The 20,590-nt window shown below is 38.5% G+C and overlaps 1 protein-coding gene across 1 annotated transcript in view; it reads left to right on the forward strand.

Moving 5' to 3' along the window:
* Hat1 (histone acetyltransferase 1) overlaps positions 1 to 20,590 on the forward strand; it is a 56,418-nt gene that overhangs the window by 31,169 nt on the left and 4,659 nt on the right. Inside the window, exons 5-10 of the mRNA XM_036184463.1 lie at positions 4,044 to 4,223; positions 4,476 to 4,597; positions 5,098 to 5,202; positions 5,507 to 5,613; positions 16,511 to 16,662; positions 20,194 to 20,310. Coding sequence (XP_036040356.1) covers positions 4,044 to 4,223; positions 4,476 to 4,597; positions 5,098 to 5,202; positions 5,507 to 5,613; positions 16,511 to 16,662; positions 20,194 to 20,310 — 783 coding nt within the window. The remainder of the gene's footprint in view (positions 1 to 4,043; positions 4,224 to 4,475; positions 4,598 to 5,097; positions 5,203 to 5,506; positions 5,614 to 16,510; positions 16,663 to 20,193; positions 20,311 to 20,590) is intronic.

Here is a 20,590-nt window from a genome sequence, read left to right on the forward strand (position 1 = left end):
TTGCTTTTTTAATTCCTCTGTCTTCTCTTGGGGTAACTTTATTATTAAATGAAGGAGTATATAAACTTCTTTTTTCTAGTTGCATTTCTGGGAGATTTGACAGAGAACATGAGCTATATGGGTAGATTGTGCTATCTGTGAATTTTCATTTATTTTATTTTTGTACACTAATGAAGTTTGAATTTGACAAATGAAAGCATATTTAATTTTTTTCTTGGAATCTTTAACCTCTTGTAAGAAAGTACTAAGGATGGAGTCTAGGGTCATACATACACTAGGCAAGCACTTTGCCACTGAGCTGTATCCCCAGATGTTTGTTTATTTTTATTTTTGATACAGGTTCTTATTAAGTGACCCAGGCTCACCTGAACTCATTAGATAGCCTGGGCTGGCCTTGATGGTGAGATTCTCTTACCTGCCATCTGAGTAACTGGAGTTATAGACCTGTACTACTAAGCCCAGCTATATGAAAATCCTTGGTACTTTATAGAGAAATATATTCTTGTATGTGTATATGTGTGTGTGCATGTGTGTGTGTGCATCTTGGTGTGCATGCAGATGTAGGTGTGTATATGTGAGGCCAGAGAATAATAACCTCAAGTGTTGTTTCTCAGGCTCTATCAACTTTTGTGTTGTTTTCTTTTAATTTTGAGGCAGTGTCTTAATTGGCTTGGAATGTACCAAGTAGGCTTGGCCGGCAAGCCCCAAGGATCTATATGTCTGCCTCTACAATATTATGATTTCAAGTTCATGCTGCTGAGCCTGGATTTTATATATGAGTGTTAGGGATTGAACTCAAGTCCATGTGCTTGCAAGGTAAGCACTTTTACCAATTGAGCTACCTAGTCTAATGTACCCATAATCTTATTAAAAATACAATATCATAAAAGTTGTAAAATTACATGTTGACAACCTCATCTTGCTTAGTTTGAGTAGTAAAACACTAGTACAGTATCAGAAAACCTAAGTGAGCATAAATAAACTAGTGAAAAAGCTCACATTTCAATACTAATAATACTTAAGAAATAGCACAATATGAGAATGAGCAAATCTGGGCGGTGATGGCGCACGCCTTCAATCCCAGCACTCGGGAGGCAGAGGCAGGTGGATCTCTGTGAGTTCGAGGTCAGCCTGGTCTACAGAGCGAGACCCAGGACATGCAGGATACACAGAAACCTTGTCTCGAAAACCAGAGAGAGAGAGAGTGAGAGAGTGTGTGTGTGTGTGTGTGTGAGAGAGAGAGAGAGAGAGAGCGTAAATCAAGAAGAAACAATTTCTTTTACTTCTTCTAGCATATCTTAGATATTCTTAGAGTTATAGTAATGCTAAATCTTGTGGCACTGAAGCCAAGTAAAGAATTGCATGTTCCACTTACTTAACATGCCTTTAATTGCAACCTCAAAAATAACTCAGCAGGGACAAACTTAGACAAACAGTGCTGCTTAAGATAAGGTGCTAGAAAGGTTATTGTACTTCCAAATACGTATTAAAAGCAAATTAAATATTTGTAACATATTACTGGTTTTCCTTAGGCACATTGCTCTGTGCAGTGACGAAGAAAAACAAAAATTGTTCCGTAGGAACATTTTCTCATGTAACAAAGCATAGAACATTGGGATTCGAAATGGCCATGGTGAGAAACTATGTCCTTTAAGCATTTCAAGGGGCTCACTGCTGAAGAGTGCTGGCTGCTCTTGTAGAGGACCCAAGTTCCATTCCCAGCACCCACATAGCAACAACCACCAGTAATTATTTCCAGGGCATCTGGTGCACATACGGTGCAAAGACATAAGATTTTTATATGAAGGTGTTTATTGAGGAAATATCTTTGCATACTGAAAGTTACATATTCTTTCAACTTGTTTAAGGTCAGATTTGAGGGTAGTTTGCCTTTCAACAGAATTGTGACTTGAAACTTAGCAGAGATCTTTGATCTTTCTAAATGCAAGATGGGTAAAGTGACTCATGCTTCTGTAGTTCCTGCCTTGCTTAGGAAATAGGACATGAAGAAAGTTAAAGGTTAAAATCACAATGTTGAGATTGACCTGTAGTGATTTTTTTAATTATATTTTTTTCTGACATTTTAAAACCAGAAATACAATTAAACTGTGCTGTTTTACCCATCACTTTAAAAAAAATTACTATGTAACAAATCTATTACAATTATTCCTCTTTTTAAATACTTTTTTCATGCAATTATTGAAAATTGGGTGCTTTTCACATTCATAGTTTCAGGGAAAATATTCATCAAATAGTATATTTTTAAAATAAAGTAGATTTATCGAATTTCGTTTATTTGCAATTGAAGATGACTTGCAAGTACTGATGTACACATTACAAATAAACTGTCAGCCAGAATCCCGAAAAGACATGTTTTAAGTAATAGCTTATTTTTATGACCACAAATAAATTATATATAAATGTTGGTACCAATGCATTGAAAATAACATTTATTTGTGATAAGCTCCATCCTTGCATCTCTATCCGAAAATGTAACTCAATGATAATAAAGTACTATTCATCTGCAGGTGCATTGCTCCTACTTAGTAAAAAGATGGTTGAAAGGACAGGAATTAGTAGCATGTTGTATTAGCCTTTTGTAGTGTATTTTGTCCTAAGCATCTTAATTTCCCTGTTTTGAATGCTAAGTAGCAAGGGTCTTGGTTTAGAACTAATACCCATCATGCATGTAAACGGTATGAAAGAGCTGCTTAGTAAGTTAACACAAAGTGTTCTTGTGTCAGTCCTTGTGGAAATAGATACAATACAAACATTACAGCTGAACTCACGGCAAACTCCATTAAGTAAAAACCTGGCCTCGTTGTTCAGGAAAAAGTTTGAATAGAATGCAAGCTCATTTTGTTGAATGTAATGTCAGGCTTTTAGGGACTGTATTGAAGGATAAGGTTTTGTTAAGTTGAGACCAATTCATTAAGTTTTATTGCCTGGTGAGAAGCAGTAATACTTTATTGTAAGACTTCATCAAATATTCATGGTTAAAGAGAAGTAGTAAATGTATTCAATCAAGTGGTCTTCGGGGTTTGAAAAGGATTATGAAGTCTGCTCAGCTGATAGTTTCATTCATTGAGGTTGTTTAACAAGGGTAATTTTAATCTCTGGGTTTAATTTTGTTGTCCAGTCTTTTCTCTTTTATACGATCACAAATCCAAGTCTATGAAAGTTGTCACATTGTGGAGATGAGTGGATAGATAATATAACCATTCATATGATTTTTTTTTTTTATTTCCTAAGTGAGATACTTTAAAAATTATCATCTTAGTTTAGCATGTGAGGGTCTTATCTGTCTTACTTTTATTCACTTGGTCAGACTATCTAGCCTTACCACGTACTGCTGGTGATCTTTTCATGTCTGGATAATATGGTTTCTTTGGCATGTGTATAATAATAATCGGCCTTTTGTTGTGGCTTGTTAAGATTGTCTTGAAGGGTGGCAGGTAATAATCACTTTCTGTGTGATGTAGCACTACCGTTACTCCTGTGATGCCCATCTCCAACTTGGGGAGAGTGTTTTATTTAGATAAAACGTACCCTTGTTCGTTTCACTGCATTGTTTACTTCTTTGGTTAATTGTGAAGTTTTGTCCATTAAAACTTGTCCATTAAAAATTTTTTGTTTTGGGGGTGGAGAGATGGCTCAGTGGTTAAGAGCACTAGCTGCTCTTCCTAAGGACCTGGGTTCAGTTCCCGCATACACATGGCAGTTTACCAGTCTCTAACTCCAGCTCCAGGAGTTTTAACACCTTCACACAGACACATATACTGGCAAAACACTAATGCATATATAATAAAAATAAATAACTTAAAATTTTTTTTTTGTTTTGAAACATGGGGTCTCTCCCTGACTGGTCTAGAACTTGTTATGTAGACTAGGCTGGTCTCAAACTCACAAATCCACCTGCCTCTGCTTCTTGAGTGCTGGGATTAATCATTACACCTAAACCAGTTTTGTCCATTTTAAAGAAATAAAACATTTTCAGTTAAAAACTAAATTTGTTGCTTTGTTCTTTGCCCTCTGTTCCTCAGGCAGATGATGTTGAAGGGAAAATCAGACAAATCATCCCACCTGGGTTTTGCACAAACACAAATGATTTTCTTTCTTTGCTGGAAAAGGAAGCTGATTTCAAGCCATTTGGAACCCTACTCCATACATACTCAGTTACTTGTCCAACAGGAGGAGAAAACTTTACTTTTCAGATCTACAAGGTAAAAAGAAGTATTTCCCTTGGCCTGAAACCTATATGGGATTGTACATTCAGTAATTCTAGCATTAGAAAAAAACAAACCAAAAAAAAATGCTTTTTATTGGCACTAAAGCAGCTCTGTTTTGACTGTATGTTTGTATACATATTTAATCTGAGACTTGTAAGTGTTTCCCACAGGATAGTTTTGTGCTCTGCAGACTTTCACTTACCTCAGTGATGAGTCTCACCTGACTTTTTCTGGCTTTTTCCCTAGGCTGACATGACATGTAGAGGCTTTCGAGAATACCATGAAAGGCTTCAGACCTTTTTGATGTGGTTTATTGAAACGGCTAGCTTTATTGACGTGGACGATGAAAGATGGCACTACTTTCTAGTGTAAGTACAGTTCTAAAGCAACAGTGGACCTTACTACCTCCACAAAGCCAGCCTTTTAATTGTGGCAGCCCAATTATTGGGGACAGTATAATGATATTTTTCCCAGGAAAGAAAAACCATTGTTTGTGAGGCTTGAGTTTGCCTTCATTATGCTTTGGGGGGCTTGAGAATAGAAGTGAATGAAATGCTGTTGTCTGTTAGGGCCCTGAATGTAGGCTTAAACAGTAAAATGAGCTTTGCCTGTGTTTTCTTTTACTTGCCACCTATTCATCTTTATAATAGGCAAGTGCACTGAAGTGATGGAAAGAGGTCTGATTTATCCAAGTTGCTGCACACCAATTAAGTGAATTGTACATTCAGAACATAGCAGGTGTACCCATTGGGCCCTCACAGAGTAGCTTGCTGACACTGAAAATTCAGTCAGAGAATGGAAAAGAAAATGGACACTGCATGGGAGCGCGACTGTAATTGACCTGCTTGGCTTTCTGTTTTATCTGCAGATTTGAGAAGTATAATAAGGATGGAGCTACGCTCTTTGCGACCGTAGGCTACATGACAGTCTATAATTACTATGTGTACCCAGACAAAACCCGGCCACGTGTAAGGTAATTGGCAGTATAACACGTGCCTTGTCTTTTATTTCAGAAGGAACTGCTGAAGTTTCCAATACTTGTTATAGTAGTGTTGATTTGTTTAAAAAAAAAAAAAATCACCATTCATTGGCTATGTACCAATTTATGGTTTTCTTTGAAACTGACTGTCAGAGTAAACCAATTTTGAGTATGTTAGTAATTTTTCAGTTTCTTGAAGTTTGATTTTCATAAAGTACCAACATTCATAATATCATAATTTGATTTTTTAACTGGCCATGATGTGATGTTTTAATTTAGAATAATTTCTTTATTATAGTCAGATGCTGATACTGACTCCATTTCAAGGTCAGGGCCATGGTGCTCAACTTCTTGAAACAGTTCATAGATACTACATTGCATCTCCTTCAGTTCTTGATATTACAGGTATGTAAAATTTTATGTTACTAAAAGAGCCTTTCTCAAACATCTTCATAGTTTTATTTGTCTTAAGTGTTAGCATTCCCTTGGTGTCTTTAGGGGAGACTGCTTTAGGTTACATTTTAGATCATAAGCTTTTATGGAAATTGGACTGGATCCCTGACTGAAGTGAACAAATTACAAATAATGAACTAAATATATATCGCTTGGGGGAATTCTGATCAGACATAAGTGCATTGCAAGTATGCTATAACTTATTTGTTCAGCCTATTTGGCAAACATTTCCATCATTTAGAAGATACCTGTGCATTAATTTTAAACCATAGTATGGTGGGCAATAGTAGTTCCTTAATAGAAGACACCTTTGTGTGTGTAGCTGAGGATCAAACCCAGGGCCTTGGCAAGCACTCTACCACTGAGCTAAATCCCCAACCCCAACACCTTTTTTTGTGGGGGTTGGGTTTTTTTTTCCCCCCAAGACAGGGTTTCACTGTGGAGTCCTGGAACTCACTCTATGTAGACCAGGCTGGCTTCAAATTCTCAGAGGTCTGTCTGCCTCTGCCGTCTGAATGCTGGGATCAAAGGTGTGTGCCACCACCACACAGCAGATGTCTTTCTTACCCTGAGTGATGTTCAAGTTTGTTCATGAAGTTGCTGATTAAACTGAAAGTCACTGCCAGGTGTTGTGGCACATAGACCTATAGTCCCAGCACTCAAGGGGTTAAGGCAGGAGGATTGAGCATCCTCAATCTGAAAATCGAAGTCCAAAATTCAGGACTATTTTAGTGTGTGGCCAGAAACGGGCATTGGATGCCCTGGAGCTGGAGTTAGAGGTAGCTGTGAGCCACTTGGCAAGGGTGATGGGACTGAACTCAGATTGTTTGGAAGAGCAGCAAGGTCCCTTAGCCACTGAGCCATTTCTTTAGCCCCGCCTCCCCAAGCCTTTTGTTTTTAATTTCAATTTTTAAGATTTTTTTTGAGTGCCAACATGATACTCAAAATTTCAAATTTCTAAAATAATTTAGATTTTCAAATTAAGGATTCCAACTGGTAAACTATAAAAATACTCCAAAATTGGGTTGGGGATTTAGCTCAGTGGTAGAGCGTTTGCCTAGCAAGCGCAAGGCTCTGGGTTCGATCCTCAGCTCAAAAAAATAAAATAAAATAAAATAAAAAAGTAAAAAAAATTACTCCAAAACAACAACAGAAAATCCTCAAAAATCTGAAACATGGGCTGGAGAGATGACTTAGGTTAAGAGCACTGGCTGCTCTTCCAGAGGTCCTGAGTTCAAGTCCGAGCAACCACATGGTGGCTCACAACCATCTGTAATGAGATCTGGTGCCCTCTTCTGTCGTGTAGACAGGACATTGTGAACATAATAAATAAATCTTAAAAAAAAAAAAAAAAAAATCTGAAACACTTTTGGTCCCACCCATTTCAGTTAGAGTTGCTTAACTCTATACAAGATAGTCACATCCAAGTTAGATATTAATGTTTATTTTATAAATGCTTGAAGATGAAACTGGGATGTAGTAGAACTCAATGGTAAAATGCTCACTCAAGATCATGAGTTCTGGGGGATTTGATGCTTAACGCCTCAAATTAAGTAAATAAATAAGAATATATATTTTGGATTATTAGAACTGATTGCTATGTTACCCAGATTGGCCTCCATCAAGTAAACTAGGCAAGCCTTGAGCTCGAGAACTGCCTACCTCGGTGGTCTAGCGAATTCTGTTTTAAGTGAAAATTAATGCAGGGTATTCTTTAAATGGTTTAAACTAATAAACTAGAGGGAAGAATGATGGGTTTTTTTGTTTTGTTTCTGCTGTGGTAAGAATCAAACCCAGGGCCTTGTGCATACTAGGAAACATTCTACCACTAAGCTATAACCCAGCTCAGCATTTTAAAATTGAATTATCTTTCCTTCTGACTCACTGCTGGTAAAAGGAGTTGAAACTTTAGTGATAAGGAGTTAATCAATCAGCTTACTTTATATCAGAAGTTATAAATGGACAGACACCTTAACTACTTTTCGTGACCTGTAATATTATCAAGACAGTATAGCCAGCTCTGTCACTGCTTTGAGCTGAGCCAGTTACCAGCTTCTGTTCACTGACAGGTTGGCCTTGGTACTACATGAGGGGACATTTCTGGTGATTTTAATCTGGAGTTCACATAAGTAGTCTTTGTCTACTCTAGTGGGTAATGTGCCAGCGGGGGTTGTTTCTCTGAAGCCTTTTAACTACTTTTTTCTGTCTATTCTAGCCAATAAAGTCCTTGATACTTAGCACCAATTAGCAGATAAAGAATTTTCTTTCTTAAATCTCAGTGAAGAGTCATTAATAATAATACCCTTTATTCATTGCTATGATTCATTAGAAACTGAAGTCTTTAAGAGAAAGGCTAAACATGCTAAAAGGACGTCTGAATTTGACAACTAAGTATCGACCTTTATTTTCAGCATTCACGTTTCTTGGCATTACAAAATGCTAAAAATGCTTGGTTAGCTGCTCTCAATATATTCCTCTTAGCTTTCATTCCGGGTCCTTAAAAAGCATTTAAAAAAAAAAAAAAAAAAAAAACTTACCAAATTTTGTTCCCTAGTCATTTAGTTGTCTTTCTCTCCATTATTTTATGTTTTTAACTTAATGACTCTTGTGTGGGCTTTGGGGTCTTCCTTTGAAACCCAGACTGTTAGTATTGAGGTGGCCTTTGCTTCCTTGATATATTGGCAGAAATAATTATAATTAATATTTAATCATTGGTAGCTTAGGTTCTATTCTCAGTGGATATATGTTTGGGATGCAGTTTCTATCCACTTTATTTTTTTAGCTTCAGTTTTATTGGCAGACAGTTCTTATTATATACACTGTCTTCATTTTGAGGCTGTCAGTTTCTAGATGGATAACATTTGAATACTTCTCAGAATATAAGTAGAATCAATAATTTGTTTCATTGGACAATAGAAATTGATTCTGGCTAGAGTGTATATACACATACATACATATATATACACACACACACACACATATATATAAAAGCATTATTTAATCTACTAGTAGTACATTAACAAATAATGTATTTGTCCTTTAAAGCCTCTTGTTTTGAGATGTGTTATACAAATTTTTTAAAGGTTAGTATGGACTTTTAAATACTTAAGTGATTTGTTATCTCATTTCTTTAAAATATTTTTAATAATATACTGTATTAATACAGAGGCTTTTGAACATGGTAGAACACTTAATGCTGCTACAAGCTGATTTGTTTTTGGTTTTGTGAGACAGAGTTTCTCTGTATAACAGCCCTGGATGTCCTGGAACTCGCTCTGTAGACCAGGCTGGCCTTGAACTCATAGAGATCCACCTGTCTCTGCCTCCCAAATGCTGGGATTAAAGGCATGTGCCACCATTGCCAGCAAGCTGATGTGTTTAATGTGGAACAAACCCTAGTTTTTAGACTCTATATTTCACTTGAATATAGATTTATATTCAAGCAAATTTTATCTTAAAATATATTACTTTTATGAGATCTGGTCTATGTATGGATGGTGTATACACATGTATGTATGCTAGGTACATGTGTGTTTGCATATGCATTCAGAGGCTAGAGGATGTTACATGTCTTGTTTCATCATTCTCTACCATACTGCCTTGAGACAGTCTCTTACTGAACCTCTGAAGCTAAATGGGCAGTTAGCAAGCCCCAGTGATGCTCCTGCCTTTACTTTCCATTCCAAAGCACTGGAGTTACCAGAGCATATGACCAACACCTGGTGTGTTTGTTTGTTTGTTTGTTTGTTTTGTTTTTTCCTGGAGCTTTGGACTGAGCCCAGGGCCTTTAGGCGAGCGTTCTACCACTGAGCTAAATCCCCAACCCCAGCACCTGGGTTTTTAAATGAGTGATGTAATCTGAACTCAGATTTTCATGCAGCAAGTTCTTTGTCACCGAGACATTCTCCAAGCCCCCATACCTCTGTTTTTGAGACAAGGTCTTGAACTTGTAATGTTGCCCAGGATAACCTTGGATTCTTGATACCCTCCTCCCAAGTGGTGGTATTACAGGCATGTAATGGGTTTGTAAAGCCACGCTGGAGATTGAACCAGGACCTTGTATATTATAGAAAAGCACTCTACCAATTCTGTTACATCTCCAGACCATTGTATTACTTCTTTGTATATTTAAAACCAAGGGGATGGAAGGATGTCACAAATTTGGATATCATCATTTTAGGAACATTTTCAAGCTGATCCTTGTAGTTAAAGAGCTTAAAGGTTGAATGGGGGTATGACCCCTGTTATTAAGCTGCAAATAAAACATGATCAGTTTGTAGTTGTTTAAAACTAACTGGAAATTTTTGGCATAATTTTTTTATTTGTGTGAAATTTTTAATTAAAAATGTAGGTTGAGTTTTCTTATTTTCTCAATTAATACAATATTCAGAATTCAGTTTAAGATTTTGCTCTTGTTGTTTAAATTAGTTTAGACAGACATGGGAAAACTGACACTGGAAAAACTTGTTTAGTGGAAAGTCTTAATTTTTTAAATTAGGATCTACCTCTGTTCTAGATGGCCTGGAACTGACTATATAGCCCAGGCAGGCCTCAAACTTAGGATCTTCCCACTTCTGCTTTTTGTGCTGGGATTATATAGGCTTTCATTACCATACCCAGTTTTGTTTTTGTTTTTAGTGTTTAGAAGAACTTGAGAGATCACTCAGCGGTTAAGAGCACTGGCTGCTTTTCTAGAGGACCCAGGTTTAATTCCCAGCACCCATATGGCAGCATGCACAGACACACATGTAGACAAAACACCCATATATATGAAATTTTTTAAAAATGTTTTAAGAACTGGGGCTATAGCTCAATAATAAAGCTTTTGCCTAGGATGTATAATGCACTAGGCTTGTGTTCATAATCCTCTCCACACATAATAATACATTTGAGATGGTTGCTATTTAGAGTTTTAATTAAAATAACTTTATTGAGGTATAGTTTCCATAAGTTCACAGGCATAAAGTGTACAGCTCAAAGATGGCTAGCAAGTCTGCAGCCATCACCATAGTCCTGTGTTAGAACATTGCCAGCCTCTGTAAAGATTTCTCAAGTCTCTTGTGTCTTCCATACTTAGTCTCCACTGAAGTCTTAGATATGTTTGGGGTTAATGTTTTGTTTAGTATAACAGTACTCTCCCAACTGAAGGCAAAGGTTAAATGTCTTTTTGAGATTAGAATCTCACTGTGAAGCCCTGGCTGGCCTAGACATTATGTACAACATGGCCTCAAACTTGAAATATATCTCCTGCTTCTGCTTCCCAAGTGCTGGGATGGCTGATGTATGCTACACACTCTGGTTACGTTAATCTTTTTACATGTGGCTATATAGTTGTTTTAGTACTGTTTATTGAGAAATAGTTTGCTTTTTCTCCCGCCCCCCCCCCCCCCCAGCTGAGGATGAACCCAGGGCCTTGCGATTGCTAGGCAAGCGCTCTACCACTGAGCTAAATCCCCAACCCCGTGAGATGTAGTTTTCCCTGTTGAGTTGCTGTGTGCCTTTGCTGAAAATTGGTTGACCATAAGTATGATAGCTGATTAAATACTGTAATGATCTTTGTCTGTCCTAATGCTAGTACCATATCATCTCGATTAGATTAGATTGTAACTGCTTTTTTTTTTTTTTAATGGGAATATAAAGTTTACTCTGTACAGTATAAAGTTGAATTTGTGAACATGTTTTTCGCCTGGGTGCTGCAGAATAAACAAGTTTATTGATGTGTTTGCAGGGTAGGGTTAAATGAGCACTGGTTGTGGCCAGGTTAGCGGGGATAGGATGAGGAGGGCGAGGATGGAAAGACTGAGTCTGAGTTGAGTCCGCAGTCAACACAGGCGGGAGCTTTTCCCTAGCACAGTCACTTTACTGTGCAGCACACCTCACAGAAACTTTTCTCCTCACCTAGGCATCATTATAAACTCAAAAGTTCATAGTTCTACCACAAAACAGAATCTTCAATTCTGTTGTGTGAAATAGTCTGCATACTTCTCTGCCCACTCCCACCAGCGGCTCCCTTCCCCAGCTGACTTCCCTGCCTGCGTGAAGGAGTCCTGCAGTGGTCCCAGGCCCACAGGGTCAGAGTTCCTTTGTCCTGTCTGATCAGATGAGTGGCTTTTCTGGTTATGGCATAGAGTTGCCAGTGTCGATGAATCTTTCACACCTTTGTGCTATGGCTGGCAGCTGTCCATATTCTTACCCTTATCGGGAGCTAGAGTTCTTCTGGAAAGGGGCAGGTCTCCTGCAACCCTAGTTCAACCATCTTTATTCTTCTTATATGGCCTGTTTATCAACCTGGAGCTGTGCATTGGTCTCCTTGGTGCTTTTGTGTTACCCGCCTTTGTGGTCTCCCTTTGTTTTTCTTGGGGTGTAGAGGTGCTAGTGGTACCAGCACCTTGATCTTTTACATTGAGTTTAGAAATAAGGAGTAAAAGTCCTCCAACTTTGTTCTTTCTCAGAATTGTTTTGTTTATATATGGTCCTGTATGGATCCATAAAAGCCATAGTCAGTTGATGAAATTCTGGAAAACATAAAGGTTCTTGAGTTTTAATAAAGCTTGCATTGAATAATCAGGTTGAAAAGAGTGGTCATATTAATATTGAGTCTTCCACTGTTAACATGAAATGTCTTCATTTATTTAGAATTTTCAACATTTCTTTTGTGCAGGTTGTGGATTTAGTATAAATAATAGAGCATGTATCATTCACAAAGCTCTGGGTTCAGTCACCAGTGCCCCACACCAGGTATTTCTCAACAGTGTGGTAGTTCTCAGTGTGTAGTCTTGTACTGCTTGTTAAATATATTACAAATAGTTTATTCTTTTTAGTGTATTGTAAATAAGATATTGTTTTGGTGTCATTTTTGTTGACTAGTGTATGTAAATAATAATTAGGTTATTTGTTTTTGAGACAAATTTTCACATAATCCAGGCCAAACTCGGGATGTAGCCAGGGCCAAACTCAGGATGTAGCCAGGGATGACTTTGAATTCATGATCATCCTTTCTCCACCTCCCAAGTGTTGGGATACTGGAGGCTTGTAGTTGGATCTGTGCATTGGTCCTATATAGCCTGCATCCTTTCTGCACTTAACTTACTCATTAGTAGTAGTGGTTTTGGATTAGTATTTTTTATATACAAGATTATGTCAACCACATATAAAGTAATTCTCTATAGCTGTGTTATTTATTTACTTATTTTGCCTTACTACGTAGCTAAGAATCTTCCAAGAAAATGCTGACTAGAGCCAGGTGGTAGTGGCGCCCACCTTTAATCCCAGGACTCAGAGGCAGAGGCAGGTGGATCTCTGAGTTCAAGACCCCCATAGTCAACAGATCAAGTTCCAGAACAGTATGGGTGGTTACAAAAAAAAAAAATAGCTGACTAGAAATGGGGGTAGATAGTACTTAAACCTTGTTCTCAATCTAACCAGGAAAACACTTTGTCTTTTCACCATTATGAATAAGATAGATACCCATGATTGAATTTGGATTTTCTCTTTTGCTCTGTGACTATCGTGGTCCATTTTCTGTGGCTGTTACATAACTCTAGGCATTGGGCTTATAAAGAGATTACTTAGCTCCCAATTCTGGGGTTCAAGAACATGCCTGCTCCTTGTCTCTCATCATACTTCATTCACAGTTGATCTAAAAATTATGGTAGCAGAAGTATGTACAAATGGGGTGAGTACCACTTGTGTAAGATTTCTATAGTCAGCAACATTAGCCTTCAAAAGGAAAGCAAAATGAAGACCAAGGAAGTCTGTTGCTAGCAGACATGGTTTATAAGAAACACTAGAGGAAATCTTTAGACCAAAAGAACATAGCACTGCAGATTCATATGAAGAGATTAAGAGCACTAACCAGGCTCTGTGATGCATGCCTATGATCCCAGCACTCAGGAGGTTGAGGCAGAAGGCTTGTTAAGTTTGAGGACAGTTTGGGCCACGTAGAGATCCTGCCTCCACAAGCACTGCAAACAAGAAAAGGGAAAGAAAACAGGACAAAAGAAAACAGTAATAGCACAAAGGAGAAGAGAAAGAAGATAGCAGTTCATTCCAGAATTCACATTAATCTGAAATACGACAGAACAGTTACAAAGTCCGTATAATCTCCAGAGCCAGTACTAAAATAATGTTCTCAAAAGGAGGGACTGGAGAAGTGCTAGACTATCGGAGGAAAGAGAAAGCTCCAGAAGACTAGGAGGGCCTCCAACAGTGGAACACCATGGTTTCTTCATTCTAGTCATCAGACTGGTGCGTTGATGGGACTTCAGTTACTGCTTTAAAGCCATAGTCAGATAGCATTTACTTTTTATTCATCTGTTGAGGAGGCATTGGGTTGTTTCTAGTGTTTGGCTCATGGGAATAATAGGAACATTTAAGTCCCAAGTTTTCTTGTTGTCATTTTGAAACAGTCTCATTGTGTTCTGACTGGCTTAGAACTCACTATGTAAACCAGGCTGACTTTGAACTCACAGAGATCCACTTGCCTCTGACCCCACATAGTGTGCTACTATGCCTGGTAAGTGTACATGTCTTTATATGGACTTAATGTTTTCTATCTCTAAGGATGGAAATTGTATTTTAAAAAACAAAACAAAACAACAAACCAGTAACTGTGTCGTACCTTTTAAAGACTCCCTGGATTGTGTTCCAGTGAGCCGTCAGTAGTGCATGAGGGTTTCAGTTTCTGCACATGAGGTTTGATGCTGTCTTCATTCTGGTCATCCTTGTGGGAGAGATGGGTCCTGTTGTTGTGATTTGCACTCCCCTCTGTTGCTAACGATGCGTCCTTGTGTGCCCGATGCGTCCTTGTGTGCCCGTTGTCCCATTATGTGTCTTCTTGAGAAATGACTCTTTGTATCCGTTGTCTTTTTCATTAAGCAAAACTTAAATAGTCTGAACACTTGGTCGTTATCCCATATGTTTTGAAGATCTTGTCTGTTTTCTTAGTAATATTGTTTGAAACACAAAGTGTTGAGTTGTGCTAAAATGTAGCTTATCTGTTTGAGTCTTAAGAAATCATTGCATGCATATGCTTGTTTCTAAGAGTTTTATTTTTCTGTCTCTTTCTTTTGTTTGTTTTTGTTTTGTTTTGTTTTTTGAGACAGGGTTTTTCTGTGTAGTCTTGGTGCCTTTCCTGGAATTCACTCTGTAGCCCAGGCTGGCCTTGAACTCACAGAGATCCACCTGCCTCTACTTCCTGAGTGCTAGAATTAAAGGCATGTGCCACCACTGCCCGGCTTGGTTCTTTGTTTGTTTGTTTGTGGGTTTTTTTTTTTTTTTTTTTTGGTTTTTGTTTTTTTGAGACAGGGTTTCTCTGTGTAGCCCTGGCTGTCCTGGAACTTGCTCTGTAGACTAGGCTGGCCTTGAACTCAATAAATCTGCCTGTCTCTACCTCCTGAATTCTGGGATTAAACTGAGCGCCACCACTGCCCACTTCCAAGAGTTTTATAGTTTTACCTGTTCCGTGTAGATATTTGGAAATGAGACTGTAGCTTCACTCCTTTGCTTGTGGAGATCCCACTTTCCAACCCCCATTTGATGAAGAGACTCCTGTATTCAATTGTCTTGGTAACTTTGTCAGAAAATGACCATAATATATATAGGTTTACTTTGGATTCTGCACTTTATCAGGATGTCTACCTGTCGCTATGCTTGTGCTATATTATAAATTAGTGTAGTTTTGGAGTAGTATTGACACGAGGAAGTCTTATGAGGGGCTGGAGAGATGACTCAGCAGTAAAGAGCATTGACTACTCTTCTGGAGGACCCAGGTTCGATTCTCAGCACCCACAAGGTGGCTCACAACTCTGGTTCCAGGGGATCTCATGCCTTCTTCTGGCCTCTTTGGGTACATATGCACATGGTACACAAACATGTATGGAGGCAAATACTCATACATATAATTTTATTTATCATTTGTGGTTGTCTGTGTGAGCATGGACGTGTGTTCAGGTCAGAGGATAATTTTGTGGGGTTGGTTGTCTTCACCTTTACATGGATTCTGGAAAGTGAACTCAGATTGCCAGGCTTGTGCAGAAAGTGCCTTGACCATCTGAGTGCTGTGCCATCTTGGTGTTCATTCTTTTCACTTAAAAAGAAGTGGAAACACAGAAGTCGGATAACTTCCCATGGTCCTACGTCTGTGAATGACACAACTCTGTTAAGTAGTACTATAGCCATCTTGCTTCAATGTTGACTGGACTGCTACTTAATCTAAAGTAGTTGCACCATAGGAGAACATAGAAGAAGATGTGTGATATTCAGAAATGATGAAGGAAGGACTAAAATCATGTCCTTACTGTCGTCTTCAAGAGTTGATATTGGAGGACCATACACGTTGTTGGATTAAAGAAGTTGCTACATTTGGGGAATATGGGAGGAACTGGAGGGGAGAATAAAAGGGGGACTTGATCAAAACACATTATATGCTGTCTGAAATTCTCAAGCAATAAATAAAGTCTTGAAAGAAAGTGATAGTTGACCTTAGAATTCTTAGCTACCAAAAAGTGACTGCATTTGAAATTGTTGTCCACACCTGAATATTTCATATATGGCTACTTTGACTGCAGTTAAAATGAAGATTCATTTAGTAACATTCCAGTCAGACAACTGATGTGCAGAATAAGCAGCTGTCATTTCATAAATAGTATAAATGTCTTTGTAAAAGCATACCTAACATTTTATTTGGTACAATAGTTATCAGGAATGATCTTTAATAATTTACTTTTGGGTATATAATTTTCTTTTCAAAATGTTACCTTGTTACCATGTTATTGAGATTACAAATGATGGTGGAATTGTGTTGGGTAAGGGCAGTGCAATTTTTTGTTTCTTCCTTTTTTTTTTTTAGCGGAAGATCCATCCAGAAGCTATGTGAAGCTAAGAGACTTTGTGCTCGTGAAGCTTTGTCAAGATTTGCCCTGTTTCTCTCGGGAAAGATTAATGCAAGGATTCAGTGAAGATATGGCACTACAAGCACAGCAGAAGTTCAAAATAAACAAGGTATCTCTTTAATTTTTATTTCATAGCAGAGAAACAGCTACATTTTTTAAGTACTTAACTAAACCAGTGTAAGGACTTGAAGATGTGTGGGAAGCGAGAACAGTTTAGTTTATGGTTTCATACCTCACTTGACAAGGGAGTACACACTACACTGTACTGAGTACTCACTTTCCTATTGACGGAGAGCATACGTTTTATGTTGTGCTAAATATACTAAGCATATCAAAGATGAGCAAAAAGACAAACTGTGCTGGCAGAATGGCTTAGTGGGTAAAGGAGTTTGCTGTCAAGCCTAGTGACCTGAATTTACTCCCCAGGACCTACATGGTATAAGGAGATCCAACTCCAGAAAATTATCCTCTGGCCCCTAACATGCTCCTTCATACAAGTGTTGTACTACCATCATCACCCCCATATGAAAATACAGTAAAATCTTTTTAAAATTAAGCTTTTGGGGAGAAGATTTATGTGTATGGATGTTTTGCCTGCATATATGTCTGTCCTATGTAGGTGTCTGGTACCAAGGAGATTGGAAGGTATCTGATCCCCTGGAACTGTGAGACACCATGTTGGATCCTAGGTCTTCTAGAAGAGCAGCCAGTGCTCTTAGCTTCTGAGCTATCTCTCCAGCCCTAAAACCAAGCTGGGAAGTGGTTCTCTCCCTAGATACATACTGGTAGAAAGGTGCTAAGAAAATGTGTAATTTTCACACTTTCAATTTTGGGGGGTGGGTCTGGGGAACACATGCATTCCTTCGTGGAAGTGTAAAGGTCAGAGGACAACTCCCTAGAGTTAGTTTTCTCCTTCTACCACGTGGGCTCCAGGGATTAAACTCAGATAATCAGGCTTAACTGCTCATATCCTTACCCACTGGGCCATCCTCATTTTTTTATGCTCTGTATATTTGTTTAAATTTTAAAGTAGTAAAGTAGGGATAGGGGAAACATGGGATGTCAAGGAAGTTTATTTGTTAGTACATATTCATGAATGAGAGTCAGGGCACTTCATGGGAAGGGCAGTGCTTTTTTCCCCCCACATTCAAATGCATTTTAGTGTGAAAATTCACATTGTAACTAATAAAGCTAATGAAATTTCCTTTGGGGTTGTGTTTCAAGACAGGTTTCTCTGTGTAGCCCTGGCTGGTCTATAGACCAGGCTGGCCTTGAACTCACAAGAGATTCACATGACTCTGCCTTCCAAGTGCTGGGATTAAAGGTGTGCACCACCACTGCCCAGTGATATTTCCTTCTTGATGCATTCAGCTCTTGCACTGCTTTTTCTAACTCTTGACAGGCTAGCCTTTAGTGAAAACTCTGAGGAGTGGGTAGGGATTGGATTATGAAAATGCATGGGCATCAGTGTTCCTGATAAGAACAAGCCATTTGATGCTGTTGGCCACTCTGGCTTTCAGAGTATCACGTTCCTGCATTTCCTTCCATGCACCATTTTAACCCTAATTGCAACACTTCCACTAGTCTCTACTCTTTCAGATGCTTCTTAAATGTAACTCTTCTTCAGGCTTCTTTTTTTTTTTGATCTGAGGATCGAACCCAGGGCCTTGTGCTTGCTAGGCAAGCGCTCTACCCCTGAGCTAAATCAAATCCCCAATCCCTTCTTCAGGCTTCTTTATACTCATTTTCTCTCATTCTATTTGGGAGATTTCATCCAAACTGTCAAATCTAGATTTTCTTCTTGAACTCTCAGAATTATAGCCAAAGACCTGCTGATTACTTTCAACAATACAATATGAACTGAAACTCCCTGTCTTCTGCTCTTTAATGACTTCCTATTTAAAATAAAGAATATATATTTAGAAATAATTTATATCTATTTACTATATCAAACCTATATTTATTGAGTAATTAATAGCTCAGCTTCTAAAGTGTATATGAACACATTTTTTTAACAAATGATGGTTTAACAAAAAAAAAAAAAAAAAAAAAAAAAAGGAAACCGCTAAGTAGGGCATGCTGAGCTCATTGTGTCTGGATCTGCACCTTGCTAATTTCAGCTTCCTTCCAACTTTGTGCATGCTCTTGGCTTTGCTGAATTTCTTACAATTTCTTACAAATGCCAAATCTTACTTCTGTTTGCCTGTATAAATATTATTCCTTTTTATAGGGAACACTTCCTCTGTTTTCCTGGCCAGATAGTACCCAATTTTTTAGACTCAACTCACAACTCTTGTAGGAAGTTGAAATAGTTTTTCCACAGACTTCCCACAACCTTTCCTTCCCCTTCTCCTTTCCCTTCCCCCTCCCCTCTCTCATTTTCCTCTGCCATCTGGGGATTGAACCCAAATGCTAGGTAGGTGCATTACCACTTAGCTTTACCCTCAACCCTTCCTTCATTCTTTTTAAGTGTCCCTGGGCATAGTTGGATCTCTTACATATGTGCTGAACTGTTGAAATCCTCAGCCTTTAGACCTGAGTTAGCTGTTCACCTGCCTCTTTGTTCTCTGCTCTATACAAATCCAGTCATTTCATAGTTTCCCCCAGTACTCTTTATACATCTCTAGAGTCCTTGTCTCCTCAGTAGTCTTACTTATGCTATTTTAACTCATGTCTTTATTGTGTTTATTTTTCTGTGTATAGGTATATACCTCATCACATGTATATCACATGTATGCAGAGTTCAGAACAGGCCATAAGATTCCCTGGAACTAGAGTTGTAGGTGAATTTTAGCCTCCATGTAGGTGCTGGGAATTGATCCCTGGTCTCATAGCTTAGCTTCTCTCCCACCTCTTTCTTCTTCCCTCCCTCTATCTCTGAATCCACCCCTCTCTTCCAGGACCTCATGCATGCTGGCTAGTGTTCCGCCAATAAGTTACAGCCCTTAGTGGTTTAACTCTTACCCTTATTTTTGTTCAGTTTATTTATTTACTTAAAATAGAAATTTGTGCATCTCACTTTTGTTCCTGTTGAGAAACTTGGTGGTGACCATGTTGGAGTCTGCTTTTTCAACCCTGTATGTCAGTCCCTTTCCCTGGTGTCTTCTTCCTGTTGCTCTTTTCCCTCCAGAAGTAATAAGCTGCTCTGTTAATACGTATAGATGCATGTGCATAAATTTACAGGCAGTGCCCTCCCATTTCTAGGATAATGCTTTCCTCACTTTCAGAATCAGCTTAGAGGCTGGGGATATTAGCTCATTGGAGAGCACTTGTCTTGAGTATTTGAGGCCCAGCTACACACACCTACACACACACACACAAACACACACACACACACACACACACACACACACACACACGCTATGAGTCAGAGTACTCGGATTTTATTTTTCATTCTCACAAGAATTGTCTTAAACCATTTCCCACATTCCCAGGCTGTGCTACCATCATGTCCTAGAATTACCTAATTCGTGATCTACAACGCTACTAGTTTCTTGAGTGCAGAGACTATCTTATTTTTCCTCTACCAATCATCGTAATTCTTTGTCCACTACAGATATTAACTGTGTTCTGTGTTCTTTTAGAAAAACTTGCTTTTTAATAGGAAAATGTCCACATTTTTCTTGTTTCATTTGTTTAGCAACATGCTAGACGGGTTTATGAAATTCTTCGACTGCTGGTAACTGACATGAGCGATGCTGAACAGTACAGAAGCTACAGACTGGACATTAAAAGAAGACTAATTAGCCCTTATAAGGTATGACTTTCAAGACTTGTAAGCATCTGAGAGAGAGAGAGCTTTCTAAGATTTTTATTGAATGTGTGGGCACTGCATGATTACCTGGGGCCAGCAAAGACCAGAATAGGGCATCCCCAGAACTGGGGAGCTGCCATGAAGCTGCAGAGAACTGAATCTGGGTCCTTTGGAAGAGCAACAAGTGCCCTTAACCACTGAGCCATCTCTCCAGCCCTATTTTTATTTATTTTTATTATGTGTATGTATGTGTTGGAGGGGTATGTATGAGCTCAGGTGCCCA

This window comes from Onychomys torridus, chromosome 4 (genome assembly GCF_903995425.1).
Source record: "Onychomys torridus chromosome 4, mOncTor1.1, whole genome shotgun sequence".
Taxonomy (NCBI): domain Eukaryota; kingdom Metazoa; phylum Chordata; class Mammalia; order Rodentia; family Cricetidae; genus Onychomys; species Onychomys torridus.